This window comes from Rhinoraja longicauda, chromosome 3, assembly GCF_053455715.1.
Source record: "Rhinoraja longicauda isolate Sanriku21f chromosome 3, sRhiLon1.1, whole genome shotgun sequence".
NCBI lineage: Eukaryota > Metazoa > Chordata > Chondrichthyes > Rajiformes > Arhynchobatidae > Rhinoraja > Rhinoraja longicauda.
In genome coordinates, this window is record NC_135955.1 from 37,812,582 (window position 1) to 37,831,242 (window position 18,661).

Here is an 18,661-nt window from a genome sequence, read left to right on the forward strand (position 1 = left end):
TGCTCTAGATGTCAACTTATTTACAGAGGCGAAACCAAGCGCAGGCTCGGCGATCGCTTCGCTGAACACCTGCGCTCGGTCCGCATTAATCAAACTGATCTCCCGGTGGCCGAGCACTTCAACTCCCCCTCCCATTCCCAGTCTGACCTTTCTGTCATGGGCCTCCTCTAGTGCCATAGTGAGGCCCACCGGAAAATGGAGGAACAGCACCTCATATTTCGCCTGGGCAGTTTGCAGCCCAGTGGTATGAACATCGACTTCTCCAACTTTAGATAGTTCCTCTGTTCCTCTGTCCCTCCCGTCCCCTCCTCCTTCCCAGATCTCCCTCTATCTTCCTGTCCACCTATATCCTTCCTTTGTCCCGCCCCCCTGACATCAGTCTGAAGAAGGGTCTCGACACGAAATGTCACCCATTCCTTCTCTCCTGAGATGCTGCCTGACCTGCTGAGTTACTCCAGCATTTCGTGAATAAAAACCCACATATTATATTTATCTGCTCTGCCGTGCTTGTTGCCATCTAATGAAATGCACAGCTATAATAATATGTCCTTTATAAAAGGCAGCAAATTCTCAAGTCACAAAGTTCTTGTTCAATATATCAGTCATAAATCATGTGGTTCTTTGAAAGTACATTTACATTTATGTACTCTGCACATTTATGTACTCTGCACTGCTCATCCATGTATCCTTCCTAGCCCCTACATTATAATGTTTTTTTTTCTTTTCATGCCTTCTATCATGCTTCTTACTCGTGATCCTTCTTCCCTACTAAACTGTCAACACATCCCCAGCTTAAATGTACTCTTCTTAAAAATATACCAGTTTCACTTTGTGCCCATGTGACCGAGAATTTGTCTGAATTTCTGCAATTATATTTCTTTCCGATCTAAATATCCCATGATACTGACAAAGGAAATCTATCCCTATTTGCTCTTGACATGTCAAATATGAGTGAAGTTGCAAATGGTCTGGGTGCTGCTGTGCACACCATGGAAGGATGTGTGGGGCAGCAGCACGTTCGGATCAGATGAAACGTGTGGGGGAGCCAGGGCAGATTGACTGTAATGGTAATGTCTGCACACCCATGACACAGTTGGGCAACAGAATGTAGGTAGAAGGCTCTGTAATCTTTGCACCCTCCTCCGGCGGGTGGGGCCTAGCCGCCCTTGCATTTCCGCTTCGCAGGCCAGGGGCGAGTCCGTTCCCTGGAGCTGTCAGTCGGCCGGGGCGACAAAGCAGCCAGGGAGGCCCGCCCGCCGAGCGAGCGAGCGAGCGAGCGAGCGGCCGGGGCGACAAAGCAGCCAGGGAGGCCCGCCCGCCGAGCGAGCGAGCGAGCGGCCGGGCCGAGCATGATGCGCGGGGTGGTGAGCAAGTTGACGCTGGGCCGCGTCTTCCAGTTGTTGTGCGTGGCGCTGCTGGCTGTCAGCGCCCTCCACTTGACCGTCACCCTGCTCTACTACCTCGACATCCACGGCTACACGTCGCAGATGGTGCGCCGCATCGGCGGCCTCCTGGTCTACGAGTCCGCCGGCTCCCTCGCCCCCCCCAACCTCACCGCGGGCGCCCACAACCTCACCGCGGGCGCCCACAACCTCACCGCCGCCCCCCACAACCTCACCGCGACGCTGCCCGCCACCAGCCCGCTGCCGCTGCAGCCCTGCCCGGAGACACCGCCGCGTCTCGGTAAGCGGAAGGACAAGGCAAGGGGGGCCTGGAGGAGAGGGAGGGAGGGAGGGAGGGAGGGAGGAGGGTGGCGTTGTTGCCTCAGGGAAACATGCCATGAGATCACCCTCAGCTTTGTTGCTCTACGTTCGTGTTTTAACCATTAATTTATGCATTTATTCCCCCGAAATGTTAAAACGGATGGGGGTGTTGGCTGGGTCCTCCCACGACGAGTCCTTCATACAAGGAAATACTAAGTAAACAGGCCTGTTTTTGAAAGTATTCTTAGATCACTGTTTACAGGGTTCAGCAGGTTTGTTGCATGGAGGGTGATCCACTGGCAGAGCGGTCTAAAACAAGGGTTCGCACTCTCAGAATAAGAGCTGAACAATATAGGACTGAAATGCAGTTAATGTTCTTCATGCAGAGGGAGGCGAATCTGTGGAACTCCATGGAGTGGAATGTCCATGTTAGAGAATGTGACTATCATGGAGATAAAGTCCTATTTTCACAACATATAATATATCTATTAGTTCTGTGGCAATTGCATCACCTTGAATGTTGTTGTTGTTATCCCAAAGAGAATGCAAGTGTGAGATGCAAATGTGAGTGCTCACAATCACGATGCTCGAGACAATCTAGAGAAACAAGTATATTTTATTTACAAGTCTGCAGAGTTGGGTGCCTCCCCTCTCGAGACACACCGAGGTCGGGAAAATCCCTTATTTTTATTCACTTCAATTTACAATTGTCACACCTTTAATTCCTTAGCGCAGGCATAGCAATTGGTTTGTTGCATACTTCTGGCCGTGTACATCATCCAGGTAAGCCAGGTATTGGTTCCCTTCCCCTGTTGGTATTCCCTCCCCATACAATTGCATGAATTCTATTTCTCCTGTTACTATCATTATCTTCAAATTCTTAGGCTCATATTCCGTGGTGACATTGCTGACTACCGGTGGTGCTGGGGTTGCCCAGGGATCCCTACTCTGACTGTCATCTACCCGGAACATTTCCCCCTCATCCTCATATTTTACCATATATCCGTCCCGTTCTACCTCTATTTCAAACCTCAGGCATGCGTCCTTCCCTGTTTTATCTGCACATATCCAATACCTACCACTTTCCTTCATTCGAACCCTCTGTATGCTCGTTTGGGTTTTGATATACTCTCCACCTATCAGTTTGATAGGTGGGCTTATGCCACCCTTCTCTGGATGAAGTGAATACCTCGCGCCAATTTTTACAGGGATGGGTGCATACATACATTCTATAACCACACCACCATTTTCCTTTACATACATCAAATGGGATGGTGGTGGCCCTTCTATTCTGTGGTATAGTGATTTTTATACATGCTACATTACTCACAAGCTGGGTAACCACCCAGCACCCGATCCACCAGCACGAAGTCTTCATTTTCCGTGCGGGGTCTTGGTGAATACCAAAGTCAATGGCTCCTTTCCTCCACGTACCGTCCACGGGCTGATATTGTCTGGTGGGGCCTCCAAGGGACCCTTAAATCGACTTGCGTGTGTCCACCCTTTTTCTTTTGTTCATACTGCTGTCTCGGTGGTTAATAACACAAGGTAGGGTCCAGTCCACCTAGGTTGCAACTTTTCTTCCTTCCACGTTTTTATTAGTACCCAGTCTCCAGCCTTGACTGAGTGAATCGGAAAATCCAGTGGCGTGCTCTGGGCCAGTAATCCTTTAGTTTTTAGTTCTGCAAGAGATTGGGATACTGCCAGTAAATAGTTCCTTAGGAACACGTCGTTCCCTGGTATTGTTCCCTTCTATCTTTCCTAAGTACTGTTCCTTCCTTTCCCTCCAATAGTTCCAATGCTCTCATTAATGCGTATAATTCACAAGATTGGGCTGACCAACTACCAGGCAGCCTGCCGCTTTCAATTTCCTCCATAGTTTATCCATTATGTCTTTTTCCATCTATACATCTGGAGGACCCGTCTATAAACCACCGGCTACCCTCAGCCAGAGGTTGTTCTTCCAAGTCTTCTCTACTTTTTGTCTGTAAATCTATTATTTCACTACAGCAGTGTTCTGGCTTCCCTGTCTCGTTTTCTCTGTCTTCGGGCGGGTACAGAAACTGAGATGGGTTTAAATTTTTGTCTGTAATCATGGTCAAATCGTCCTTTTCCATCAGGATAGCTTCATATTTTAAAATTCTAGAGTCCGTTAACCATCTGTTGGATTTCTGAGCCAATATTATTCTCACCGTATGTGGGGTGGAGACCACCAAAACCCCCCCGAAGGTCAATTTCCTGCTCTCCTCTACTAGGACCGCTGTGGCTGCCACTGCCTGTATACAGACAGGCCATCCTCGTGACACTGGGTCCAATATTTTTGATAAAAATGCCACGGGCTGCCGGTTTCCCCCCCCCTCCTTTGAGTCAATACCCCGAAGGCTATCCCATTTTCCGCATTTACAAATAGATGTTGGGCAAGGCGTTTCTCAGCCCCTCTAGGTCTCGGGTCGCCCAAGGAATATACTGGGTTTGTCCTGCCTTTTTCAAAAGTAATGGCACCATTCTCCCCCTCAGCTCCTGTCTCTCGTTCACCATCTCCTGTTGTGGTTCTATCTGTATACTTTCCCACCTCATTCTTCTCTGGGCGTACCCCTGGCTTTCCTTTCTTTTTCTTTCCATATCTTTTTCCATCTCCCTTATCTCTATCTCTAAGCGCTTTATGGATGCCTCTATTTCCCTTCTACACTCCCTTGTTCTTTCCCCATCACTTTCTAATTCTGCTTCATTCTCACAGTTTTGCCCTCTCTCTGATGCCTGCTGATTACATGCTTGTGTTTCTGCGTTGCTGTCTCCCTCATACTCCTCATTTGCTGCCTGACGGGTCCCATAAATCTTTCTGTCCCTGAGGTCCCTGAGGTCCTGCAGCCTTTTGATGTCTGCTTCTAGTTCCCGTGCTTCTTGCTTCATCCTTTCCTTTTCTCGCTGCCCCTTTCTCTGTCTATATTCCTTTATGTCTTGCTCATCGTTCCAAGTTGTGACTTCTCCCTCTATCTCCACTATTCCCTTTTACCAAAGGACACTGCTTTGTTCCATCCTGGCCGGAATAGGGAGGGGGATACCCAGGGTCCCATAGGCTGGGGTACAGAGTTGATTTTTTCTCCTGAAGCTCCTGACTTTCATGCTGTTTTGGGGGTCGTTCACCCTTGTTTGGGGTGGTATTCTTTTCCTGCTATGCTTTCCTCAGCCTTTCTCCTATTCTAAACAATTTAAGTACGTCTAGTTCTTTTTCCTTTTTCGTTACTCGGGTTTCTGATTTATCCTTAGGCTTATAGTTCTTAATTAACACTCCCATTTCATCACACATGTTTATATCAAAATATAAATATATCAAAATTTATATCAAAATTTATATCATATTTATATCATTCCGTGGGCCATTTCGTAACCAATTTTTTTCGTCCTTTTTTTCCCATTTCTCAGAGTGTTTTTTAAAATATCCTCTTTGGATACGGGGAACTTCCTACTTAGTAGTTCAACTGCAGTTATTTTATTCATTGTATTCGTCTTATGTTATGTTAGTGCACTTGGTCAGTCAGTTTAAATGCAGTCCTTGTTCTCCGTTCCGTCTCTATAGTCACTATGCTACGGAATTTCTATCTTCTATAGTTCTACTATATTCCTTTAATATTTATTCCGAGGCATCGGCAAGCCTGTGATTCCTGCGATTCTTTCAGGATTTATTCTTCGCTTTCCCCTTACAAGCATAACAACTTTCCTCCAGATTAGGGGAAGCTTTTGAATTAACAAACATATTTAATGCCTGCCGTACTCAATCCTCATCGGAGCCCAGTCGTGGCCACCAGACTGAACTCCCTTTGATCGGGTATTTCTGCCACTCAAAATAACAGAGTTGAATCATTTTTGTCTTCTCCAATCCCTGGGTTTTCCCCTGCCCCCAATGGCTCAGCATTCGCCCCACGGACTATCAGGCCGAATGCGGGGGTTGGGCTTACCGCCCTTCCCCTCCCTTTTGGGCTTTCCGTTTTCACTGCCCATCCTCCCGACCGGAATTCCCCTCCGATCTTTTATCCTCCCGATCGGAATTCCCTTCCGATCTTTTATCCTCCCGATCGGAATTCCCCTCCGATCTTAGCTGTAATCGCCCGAGTAGTACTTAATAGTCAGTTTTCTTACCCGGGTCCTGTGCACAAGAATCACTCGATTTAGTTCCTCGCGATTTCCTGCTACTCCCACTTGTTTCTCGAGTCTCTGGTCCAGGTATCACTCGCTCAAACCGCTGACGGCAAGCAAGGAGTCTGAGACCGCTGAACTCAGCGGGGTGCACCGTCCCTTCTTCCGTATACTCCCGTCAGCCGGCCAGAGTGGCGATCCCGGACGAGCCCCCAAGCTTGTGAGATGCAAATGTGAGTGCTCACAATCACGATGCTCGAGGCAATCTAGAGAAACAAGTATATTTTATTTGCAAGTCTGCAGTTGGGTGCCTCCCCTCTCGAGACACACCGAGGTCGGGAAAATCCCTTCTTTTTATTCACTTCAATTTACAATTGTCACACCTTTAATTCCTCCCCTTCGGGCTCATCCCAATCGGTGCACTGAGGTGCACAATCTACCGTCACAGCCCCTGTTGTCTCCCACATCATACATCGCATGTGCATTTAAATGAGGCATCTTGTCATGCTGGCTGTTTTTGTAATATTCATTTATCTCATTAGGCAAGCGCAGTACAGAGTAGTTCATGCCCTTCCTCTCCCCTAGTTCTCTGATTATTTTGCCCTTCCTCCTAGTTCTCTGATTATCTTCGAACACTTGTCCTTGGACTGTCACCATTTGTTCTTGCGGTTTTTTTTTCTAGCCGAGCACGGTCGGGTCAGCTATTTCTCAGGGTCTAAATCAATTATCCCTTTTTTACCCCTCTCTCACACAAGTATGATGTTGGGGGAATCACTGAGACATGGCTACAAGAGGACCAGGACTGGGAGCTGAATATTCAGGGGTACACAATGTACAGAAAAAACAGGCAGGTGGTAAGGAATGATATTCACTCCCTTGCAAGGAGTGACATAGAATCAGGAGATGTAGAATCAGTATGGATAGAGATGAGGAATTGTAAGGGTAAAAAGACCCTAATGGGAGTCATCTACAGACCCCCAAACAGTAGCCTCGACATAGGGTGCAAGTTGAATCAGGAGCTAAAATTGGCATGTCGCAAATGTAATGCTACGGTGGTCATGGGAGATTTCAACATGCAGGTAGACTGGGAAAATCAGGTTGGTAATGGACATCAGGAAAGAGAGTTTGTGGCCTTCTCCTGCACCTATTTTCTATTGTCTATTGAATGAGGTGGATTTGAAACTGATCAATAGACAATAGGTGCAGGAGTAGGCCATTCGGCCCTTTGAGCCAGCACCGCCATTCAATGTGATCATGGCTTATCATTCACAATCAGTACCATGTTCCTGCCTTCTCCCCATACCCCCTGACTCCACTATCATTAAGAGCTCTATCCTGCTCTCTCTTGAAAGCATCCAGAGAATTGGCCTCCGCTGCCTTCTGAGGCAGAGAATTCCACAGATTTACACCTCTCTGACTGAAAACATTTTTCCTCATCTTCGTTCTAAATGGCCTAACCCTTATTCTTAAACTGTGGCTCCTGGTTCTGGACTCCCTCAACATTGGGAACATGTTTCCTGCCTCTAATGTGTCCAATCCCTTAATAATCTTGAATGTTTCATTAAGATCCCCCTCATCTTTATAAATTCCAGCGTAACAGGACAAAACTTTGATTGGATGGGGTGCAGCAGCCGTTTTGTAGTCTTCTAGACATTGAAACCTCATTGCTCCTCTCTTTGCCATAATCTATAAGCCAGGAGGCTGAATCTGGTTCCATGATAAATAGGAACAACCATGGTGTAAAGAGTTTTATAGCATACGGAGGGCTAGGTGATTCTGAAAGCACCGCATTAAATCAGATCATTGGGAGCTGGCTGATTTCAATAATATAAGTCAGTGTCTGGTGAAAGTATTTTGGGAGCAGCTGATAGAGGAAGAAATAACCTAATCAGGGTAACTTCTAATCAGAGAGGAGCATCTGAAGGCAAGGTAGTAAAAGTTCAAAGTCAGCATATCTCTAAGGGCAAGAAGCAAAGATGTAAGTTTAGAGAACCTTGGTTAATGAAGGATATTGAAGGTTTGATCAGAAATAAGAAGGAAGCAATTGTTAAGTGTAGGCTGCAGATAAACACAAAATGCTGGAGTAACTCAGCGGGACAGGCAGCACCTCTGAATAGATGGTATGGGTGACGTTTCATGTCAAGATCCTTCCTCAGACTGAGAGTCATGGAGAGGGAGACACAGAGATAAGGATGGGTAACTTGTAAAAATGATACCAAAAGACATGAAAAAGGAAAATATAGAATAGACCATGGTCAGCTCGGAGAAGGTGACAACAAAGCAAACAGAGATAAAATTTAATCGGGGGCAGTCAGACTGGTCAGAGAATTAGGAAGGTGGAGGGATGGAGAGAGAAGGGTTATTTGAAAAAAAAAGTTCACTTGGGCAGCTTGCACCTCAGCGGTATGAATATTGACTTCTCTAACACAGAATGTGGAATGAGCAGCTCACAGAAATGCTGGAGGCACGTATAAATATGGTGTTTAAGAGGCATTTTGACCGGTACTTGTATAGGAAAGGAGTAGCGGGATAGTGGTCTAATGAAGGCAAATGGACTTAACTAGGGCATCATGGTCAGCATGGCCAAATTGCGCAGTAGGGCTGTTTCTGTGCTGCACGACTCACTCGATGTCCCTATGTGTTTTCGAAGCAATTGCACCTCCAACCAAGAAGTTGCAGTATAGCTACAGCATTGTTAACTACCTGGGAAAGTGAAAAATACACAAGAACCTTTTCTTTAACTGTCTTGTTGCCTCTGATTGATCATCAGCAATATGCTGGAAGATGTCATCAGTATTTCAGTCAGTCGCTTACCAATAATCTGCACACACAAGTCAAATTTAAATTTGCTTGGTTACAAGCCTTGGTTCAATATTGACAAAAGTGCTGCTTGTGCATCCGTGCAGATTAATGATATACAAATGGGTGCTGAGTTGGCAGGAAATGCCAACTTTAGATGCTGAAAATTTGTGCATTAGAAGAAAAGTTAGGCTTATCTGATTTAAAATAATTATAAAATCATCAATCAGCATTCATTGTTTACTTTCCTATTCAATTAATTGTCACTTGGTTAGAGTGCCTGGAGGTATCTGGCTCCAAGAATCTAACTTTTGATTACTCTTCTCCCACCCAACCCCAGGGAAAATTGCACCCAAGAAACTGCCATTTAGAATTAGACACAATGAGTTAATTTTGGCTGAATTGTACCTTAATTCCTATTTAGAGTCATACGCCATGGAAACAACTTTGACCCAGCTTGTCCGTGCCGACAAACATGCCCTATCCACGCTGGTCCCATTTATTCGCATTTGGCCGATATCCCTCTAAACCTTTCCTATTACTGTACATGTCCAAATATCTTTTAAATGTATTCCAGGTTTCACCATTTGTACTGCCTCAAAAATTCATCGTGAAAATTTAAACGGGCCCGGTACCCAAAACCTTTTGTGCTGGTTTCTGCTATCATTTGAATGAAAAGCTAATTCCTGATTTCATATTGTCTAGCTCTTCATTTTGAGTATCCCAAGGCTTTTTGTACATATTGAATGCTGTCAGTGGGTGGCACAGTGGCGCAGCAGTAAAGTTGCACCCTTACAGTGCCAGAGTCCTGGGTTCTATCCTGACTACTGGTGCTGTCTGTACGGAATATTATTAGTGACATGTTTTTTTGGCATTTGCACTCGGGGATCTGGAGTTACCCCCTTAATAAAACAATGTCAGAAATTAAGTTATTTGAATTTGAAAGGGATGATTTAAAAAAAAAATCACAATGCAGGTTTCAAGATTTGATTCGTGGTCCGTGCTAAGTAACCTGACCTCTATCTATGCCATAGTGAAGGTTTAGACGGAAATCGTGTTAGTGTTCCAACTCCAGATTGTTATTCAGTGAACCTTAAAGTGAAACTGTGTCAGTCTGGTGACGATATGTTTGGCAATGCTCTAAAAACCTATTCGAGTCTATTTAATGCTCTAGTGACAACTTGTATAGTAACAAGGAGGTACTTGTGACAGCAGAAATTGGTATGGGATCAATGGTAAGGGCGGCACGGTGGCGCAGCGGTAGAGTTGCTGCCTTACAGCGAATGCAGCGCCGGAGACACAGGTTCGATCCTGACTACGGGCGCCGTCTGTACGGAGTTTGTACGTTCTCCCCATGACCTGCATGGGTTTTCTCCGAGATCTTCGGTTTCCTCCCACACTCCAAAGACGTACAGGTATGTAGGTTAATTGGCTGGGCAAATGGGTTTTTTAAAAATGTCCCTAGTGTGTGTAGGATAGTGTTAATGTGCGGGGATCGCTGGGCGGCGGTGGGCCGAAGGGCCTGTTTCCGCGCTGTATCTCTAAAAAAAAAATCTAAAAAATACCTCCAGGAAAAGGGATGTCGGTTATTTTCAGCCTGTTTACGTAAAAAATCTATGTGTAAGTTTTTAAACTGACTGTCGATTTATTTCTTGCTCTCTTTTGTAGTGGGCCCCTCAAGAATAGAATTTTCTCAGTCCATTCATCTGGAAGAAGTGAGACAGCATAATTTGTTAGTGCGTGAAGGAGGCCGATATACTCCCTCAGAATGTACAGCTCTTCAGAAGGTTGCTGTAATCATTCCTTTTCGTGACCGTGATGAACATCTGAAATATTGGTTGTATTATTTGCATCCATTTCTGCAGCGACAGCAGCTCGATTATGGCGTGTATATCATTAACCAGGTAAGACATTGTTACTGCCATATATTCAAGGTCTTCACTAAATTCAAAATTAATCTCACTTTCTTGATTGATATGGATGGCATGTGCCCTCTTTTGTTTTCATTTGCCTGAGAAAGGTGAGCCCAGAGAATTTCCTGGAAGACACTCTAAATTTGGTACATGTAAAGCTTACCATTTTGTAGTACACTACTCTGAATTGTATTTGGTGGACTAGGGCAATAATTATTGCCATTGGTGTATTGCTTGAAATTGTACTTAAGCATAGGCTTGGTAATCAGAGGAACAAAGTGGATGACAAAATATTTATTTTGGTAATATTGTCACATAATGGTTGAACAAAAAATCTGAAGAAGAAACTGTCACTTGATAATTAATTTATCGGGTTTGTCGCCAGACTGCAGAAAAAAATGAACTTGTTTACTGGTGGCCTTGTTTACTGCGAAATAAACCAGTAAGCCGCCCAATGTCAAAGCTTCTCAAAGGGCAGGAATAAAACAGGTTATTTGACTGGGATTTTGTTCCAGTAGTTATTTTTGTGGGGTTGATTGTTGGAGAATAAAAATGTTCCAATATTCTTTGTGATTCTAAGTATTTTGCTTGACGGGTTTCTTTTTAATAGTATGTAATATTCATTATTTGTAGAAGATAAGAACGTGGACAAAAAAAAGTTATCTGTCTAGATTCTTCCACACAGCTAAGTAAGTCTTAAACCATAAAAAAGTAATCTATAATCAGGTAGTAGATGTACAGACCCCTGGCCCCATGACCCATAATCCCTAGCCCTGGAACCCATTTAGATTATATTGGATTATAGAAAATGCGCTAATGTCTACATTTTTACTTTGTCTTGTGTTCATGAAATCTTCAATGCGATTTGCTTGTCGATAGAATTATAGTCACAAGTTAGATGCAAGTTATTATTGTAACCAGGAGCAAGTGTGTTCCAATATGCAAAAGTTGTCATTTAGAACTAATGATAGATCTATATAATAATGTATCTAATTATACTGTAATGTTAACATAAGCTAATTTTGAAAATAATAAGATGGTTCTAGTGTTGTCATAAGGCAGGGCTAAAGAATGCAAAATTAATGAATGAATAAGTTTATTGGCCAAGTATGTGCATATACAAGGAATGTGCCTTGGTGCTCCGCTCACAAATGACAACACAAACATACAGTTAACAATTAAGAATAAAGCATAACCACATCAAAACAATAAGGACACAACATTACGGTCTAAACATGTGGGTGAAAATAAACCAGAGCAAAAAAGAGACTACAGGCTTTGGTTATTGAGTAGAACTATCACTCGTGGAAAAAAGCTGTTTTTATGTCTGGCTGTGGCTGCTTTGACAGTCTGGAGTCGCTTTCCAGAGGGAAGTGCTTCGAAGAGTTTGTGGCCAGGGTGAGAGGGGTCAGAGATGATCTTGCCTGCTCGCTTCCTGGCCCTTGCCAGGATAAAATTGCTGTTTATTTCAAGATGTTACAAGTTCTGTCGTTGATTAGTTTTTAAATTGATATTTAACTTCCTTCTAAAATTAAATCTCTATGTAAAATTTATATAGTCCCACTAAAATGAACCTACCCTGCAAAGAGATGGTAACTTCCTCCTTGTGCAAATTAAGTTTTTTTGTTTGGAAAAATACTGTATTCCTGTTGTTGGGGCCAAATCATTTTGTCGATTGTCGTGTTGTGAAAAAGACAAGGTATCACAAAAAGCTGGAGTAACTCAGCGGGTGACCTTCTTCAGGTCAGACTGAAGAAGGGTCTTGACCCAAAACGGCACCCATTCCTTCTCTCCTGAGATGCTGCCTGACTCTGAGTTACTCCCACTTTTTGTGATACCTTCGATTTGTACCAGCATCTGCAGTTATTTTCCTACACAACTTGTGAAAAAGACAAGCAGCTTTGTTTTGCAAGTTCGATGCCCTTTTCTATGACTTCACCACCATTATTGGAATTTGACTTGGATTTGGCATCGTTTACCTCCCTTTTTTCGCCAAGTCAACATTAGTCTTGGCTTGTAAGTCTGTGTCCTGGATTCCTTCCCAGCAGGGAAGCACATGATCCCATATTAGTTCTCAGTTTCTCTAATATTATTTTTGTTCATGAAAATTAATTGGACACTTGCAAGTAGATCATGTCTCTTGTAACCTGAAACCTTTTTGTCTAGCTCTTGTGTTCTGCAGCTTTAAAGTCCCACAGTTTAAATGTTAATGTTATTAGCTTTAAACTGACAATGCTCTTGCTTCCTGTCTGTCTTGAAGTCAAAACATTAGCAAGATGTATAAAGTAAGATTCTTTGCAAATATATCAATTGAAAGTAGAAGAAGCATTGCAGGTGATGCAGTGATAACTTTAGTATTTTTGTGATGTTATCTAAGCATAGCATGAACACAGTTCGACAATGCTTTCAGTTCTTGGTGCATCGAGCAAAGTAAATTTCTACAATGGCCGATTGAAGAATCAAGGAGAATGGATACTGGAAGGAGGAGAAAGAGTGCATGTTGGTATTGCTGTGGTCCAATTCCCCTACTGTTTTGAAACTCATTTTCTGTTATTATTACTCTAAGGGGCAATTAATAGTCTTAATTATCCTGCCAGGACATTTTCAAGATCTGTAATAAACCTGACTACTAAGAGGAAATCTAGGTGTCTTTCTGGCCTTGAGCACTGTCATTGTGGTGTTTGGAAGTTTTCTCTGGCTGCATTGGTTTCCCCCAGATACTCTGATTTCCTTCCACCCAAAAATGTCCTGGTAGGGTAATTGTATGGTTAGGGATGTATTCTCAAGCTATCTCTTTGCAGCCCTTACAGATTTCTTTTAAAAATCTGCACTCTTTCTGTAGGTATAACACTATATTCTGCACTCTGTTTCCTTTCTCTTTTTGTGCTACCTATTGTACTCCTGTATGATTTGATTGTATAATTTATTTGGATAGCACGTTTTTCACTATCTTTGTACATATGACCATGAAGAACAATTATTGGTTACTGTTAATTGCCTTTAACGGAGAAAAACTAAATAAAAAAGGTCATTGGTAGATATTCACAAGAGAATAGGAGGATTGGACTGATAGGATTGCTTTGAGAGCCCAGCATGGCTGAATTAACAACTGTTTTTGTAATAAATATGAGAGCATTCACATTGAAGTAACACCAAACTTCAATTCTGACTGCTTACAGATTTTTCTTGGAAGGAATGTAGTTATGTGACATTTGTAATTACTAAAGCAGTAGGCAGTGCTCTGCATTAGTGCATTGAAAATGTGGAGATTTTAGATGCATAGAAATATAGAAAAATAGAAGCAGAAATTAGTCATATAGCCTTCTCCTCAAATTTAATGATTATTGATGATCCTGTATCCCAATTCCTGCTGTTTGTTCATAACCTTTGACACCTTTTGTGTCTAGATATCTATATTCTAACTTAAATATATTCTGCAACTTGGCCTCTAAGCTCCTATGTAATTAATCCCATTGGTTCACTACCCTTTGTGTAAAATAGTTCTACATATCTTAGCCCAAGTCTTGACACTGCGATCCCTGGTTTGAGAACCCTGGTCAGGAGAAACTTGTTCCCTACATTCAGTCTATTGAGTCTAGTCAGAATACTGTATATTTCCATGAGATCCCTTATTCTTCTAAATTCTGGTAAAGACAAGCTTCATTGGCATTGCCTTATCACATGATAATCAACCTATCCCTAGACTATTTTGGCAAGTTTTCAGTTTAGGCTGCATGTTTGAGTTCTGCCCTTAAATCTCAAGTTTTAACCTGTTATATGTTGATGCACAATATTTTATGTAAGTGGCACAAATCTGGTGTCCCTGATGGAATAATGCCTGCAAGGTGAAAAGCTGTCCCTTCAATGTCTCTTTGTACAACTTTAGTATTGTACTAGACCAAGTGGACCCATGGGTCCAAACCTCTCTTGCATTGGTGCAGCACCCCGTCCTCCCCCTCACCCCTCCCCCATCCCCTTCCCCCATCCCTCCCTCCCCTCCCCATCCCCCAGATCCCTTCCCCCCCAACCCCCCCTCCACCATCCCCTTCAACCCACACTTCCTCTCTCCCCCCCACCATCCCCCTCCTCCCGCTCCACCCCTCCCCTCCCTCCCCCCTCGGCCCAACCGTGGAGCCGTTGCCGGGCGGGGAGTGCCCCCGTGGTCGTGTGGCAGCAAGGGGGGAGGAAAAAAGCAGTGATATCGGCCCCGTTTCTCCTGCGGAGCCGAAGCGTCTCCTGCAGCTCAGCTGCAATCTGCGACGGGGATCGGTGGCGATGGTATAGACCCGTTGCCGGGCGGGGAGCGTCTCCCGGGGCCGTGGGTGGGTGCGAGTGGACAGGGAGAAGTGGGTTAATTCACTCCAGGGGAATGGTGAGTAGGGTGGGTCTAAAATTGTGGCGCTATCATGTACTGTTTTGGCTGTGTAGAGGTCGTGGTACACACATAAACACAAACAAACTGACAGTTTTAGTAGATGTTTGGTATGTTGTTATTGTTTGGTTCAATAAGACCATTAAGGCTGGGCCAGAGGCATGGAATGGAGATTTTCTTTGATTTTCCATGATGCATAAAAGCATCATGTGTTTTATGCCATATATGGAAGTAATATATTGATCTCGGTTGCAATCATGTGGCAATCGTGTATTGTCTTTCCGCTGGCTGGTTAGCACACAACAAAAGCTTTTTGCTGTACTTCGGTATAAGTGACGATAAACTAAACTGATAAATTGAAAAAAAAAAGAAAATTAAGTGTGAAAGAAAAAACTGAGCATCCTCGTGAAAACCACCAGTTAATATAAAAGATTGAAATGAAATTGGGGGAGATTGTATATCAGAACATTCCTAATGAGAAACTAAAGAAGTTGGGCTGTAATCTTTTAGCCAACAGTAAGGTAGGAGCAGTTCAAGGATTTGGGTCAATGATGGAGAAAGAACACTTTATGGCGAGTATGGAGGCTCGTTCTTTGTTAAAGAAGTTTATTGCGACAGCAACATTCGATTACAAAGTATAACGAACGAGATTACAGACAACCATTAATTCTAACTGTTCACTCCTAACTGACTGGTTTTGGGCGCCAAAACCACACGTGATGTCGCTGTCCAATCAGCGGGCTCAACTGCCTGGACCAATCCCTACGGTCGCACTCACACGTGACCTTGCTGGCCAATGTGAGGGTTCGACTCCTAGGACTAATCTCTATGGCCGCTACATGACCCCCCCCCCCCAGAACCCGAGGTAGGGAACCTAGCAGGGAGCCGGATTTCACGACCAGAACGAGTAAGGAGAGGGGCTGCCGGAACCACAGGAGCAGGGGGTCCCGGATCGGGTGGAACTGCAGGAGGACGGCCCCGCCGAGGCGGTTGGCCGACCAGGACAGGGCTGTCCTGATCTAAGTGCGCAGGTTTGAGCCTGGACACCGAGACGAGCTCACTCCTGCCGCCCACATCCAAGGTGAAGGTGACCGTCCCTTTACGCAACACGTGGAACGGGCCTTCATAGACCCTCTGCAACGGGGAACGATGGGCATCCCTACGCAGAAACACAAACTCACAGTCCTTCAAGGCAGGCGGTTCATGTACCATGAAACACCCATGACGCGAAGTAGGAACCGGAGCCAGGGAACCCACTCGCGCCCCGAGTGATGCCAAAACCGACGGAACCGAGGGCTGCTGACCAGAGGACTCTGGCAGGAAATCCCCGGGCACTCGAAGTGGCGAGCCATATACCAGTTCCGCAGACGAAGCACCGAGATCCTGCTTAGGAGCAGTCCGGATGCCCAAAAGGACCCAGGGAAGTTGGTCTACCCAGTCCGGGCCTTCCAGCCATGCACTGAGGGCCGGCTTAAGTTGCCGGTGAAACCTCTCCACGAGCCCATTAGCCTGTGGGTGGTACGCCGTGGTGTGCTGCAACCGGGAGCCGTACAACTCCGCCAGCGTGGCCCAAAGGGCAGAGGTGAACTGGGATCCCCTGTCTGTGGTAATGATGGACGGAACACCGAAACGGGCCACCCAATGGAGGGCCAGTGCCCGGGCACAAGAGGCAGCGGAGGTATCGGACAACGGGAAAGCCTCCGGCCACCGGGTGAATCGGTCAACCACCATGAGCAGATGAGTGTAGCCCCGGGAGGAAGGTAAAGGCCCAACTAAATCAACATGAATATAGAAAAAACGGACCGCCGGAACCGCAAACTCTAGCACCGGGGGTTGAACATGGCGGTGAACTTTAGCGGTCTGGCAGGGAACGCAGGAACGTGCCCAAGCGGCTACCTGCTTTCGCAGGCCATGCCACACAAACCGAGCGGCCACTAAAGTAGAGGTGGAGCGGATGGACGGGTACGCCAGCCCGTGAATGGCATCAAACACCCGGCGCTGGAGGGAGGCCGGCACCACCGGCCTGGGGCGGGGAAGGGAAACATCACACCAGACTTTTCTACCCGCAGGCCACCTGGGCCAACTTCAACCCCGAAGTGGCGGACTGGTATGCCAAGGCGGTGTCTGCCAGGAGCTGTGCCTCCGCAAGCTCCTGGAGATCCACCTCGCAGCCCACCGCTGAAATGGGGGAAACGGCTGGCCGGGACAGGGCGTCAGCAACGGCATTAAGCTTACCCGCGACATGACGGACATCGGTGGTAAACTCTGAGATGGCAGTCAGGTGCCACTGCTGGCAGGCCGACCATGGGTCGGACAATTTGGAAAAAGCAAAAGTCAACGGTTTGTGGTCCGTAAAGGCCACAAACGGGCGGCCTTCTAGGAAATACCTAAAGTGACGGACAGCTAAATAGAGAGCCAGAAGCTCTCGGTCAAAGGCGCTATACTTCAGCTCAGCGGAACTCAGCTGTCGGATGAAAAACGCCAAGGGCTGCCAAAGGCCACCCACCTGCTGTTCCAAAACCCCTCCAATGCCACGTCCGACGCATCGAAGCCTCAAAGGCCGTCTCAGCGGCCGCGGACCATTCTAACTCCACAGGTTTGCCCGCGAGACACTGGAAGAGCGGACGCATGACCCGTGCTGCTGCCGGGACGAACCTATGGTAGAAGTTCACCATGCCCACGAACTCCTGCAACCCCTACACTGTGGTGGGCCGCGGGAATGCACGGACAGCCTCCACCTTCTCGGGCAAAGGAGTGGCGCCGGTGGGGGTGATTCGGTGTCCTAAGAAATCAAGAGAATGGAGGCCAAATTGACACTTGGAGGGTTGAATGATGAGCCCGTGGTCTTGGAGCCGCCGGAACACGGTCCGCAAACGGGCCAGGTGTTCCTGCTCCGAGCGGCTGGCGACCAGGATATCATCTAAATAAATGAAAACGAAAGGCAAATCTCGACCAACATGGTCCATGAGTCGCTGAAAAGCCTGTGCCGCGTTCTTTAAACCGAAAGGCATACGCAACCATTCGAACAACCCGAACGGAGTGATCGTGGCAGTCTTTGGTATGTCCTCCGGGTGCACAGGGATCTGGTGGTAGCCCCGCACCAAATCAATTTTGGAGAAAACCACGGCACCTTCCAGCCCAGACGAGAAGTCTTGGAGGTGCGGTATGGGATAGCGATCGGCCGTGGTGACGGCATTGAGGCGCCGGTAATCGCCGCATGGTCTCCACCCCCCAGATGCTTTGGAGACCATATGCAACGGAGAGGCCCACGGGCTGTCGGACTGACGGACAATGCCCATTTCTTCCATCTTCCGGAATTCTGCCCGCGCAACTGGTTTGTCGGGCGGTAACCTCCTGGCCCTAGGGAAGACAGGGGGTCCCTCGGAGCGGATGTGGTGGACCACGCCGTGCGGGCAGAAGGGGCGTCGAACCGCTGAACGAGCAGCTCCGGAAACTCCGCCAGGACCGCAGCATATGGGTCGGGGGCCGCGACGACGGCCTGGACAGTCGGGGTGGCGGCCGGTGGAGCGGCGGGCTCATCGCTGCTGGCGGAGGGTCAAAGGCCGTTACCGCGGACATCGGGGACTAGTGAAAAGGCCCAGAGGAAATCTGCGCCCAGGATCGCCTGACCGACTTCCGCGATGATGAATGGCCATTCGTACGTGCGGGTGCCGAAAGCCAGGAACATTGTCCGCGTACCGTACGTGCGGATGGGGCTGCCGTTAACCGCGATGAAGGTA

The 18,661-nt window shown here is 46.4% G+C and overlaps 1 protein-coding gene across 1 annotated transcript in view; it reads left to right on the top strand.

Moving 5' to 3' along the window:
- The first annotated feature begins 1,211 nt into the window (after positions 1-1,211).
- LOC144591925 (beta-1,4-galactosyltransferase 1-like) overlaps positions 1,212-18,661 on the top strand; it is a 48,713-nt gene continuing 31,263 nt past the window's right edge. Inside the window, exons 1-2 of the mRNA XM_078395952.1 lie at positions 1,212-1,683; positions 10,305-10,540. Coding sequence (XP_078252078.1) covers positions 1,350-1,683; positions 10,305-10,540 — 570 coding nt within the window. The 5' untranslated portion in view covers positions 1,212-1,349. The remainder of the gene's footprint in view (positions 1,684-10,304; positions 10,541-18,661) is intronic.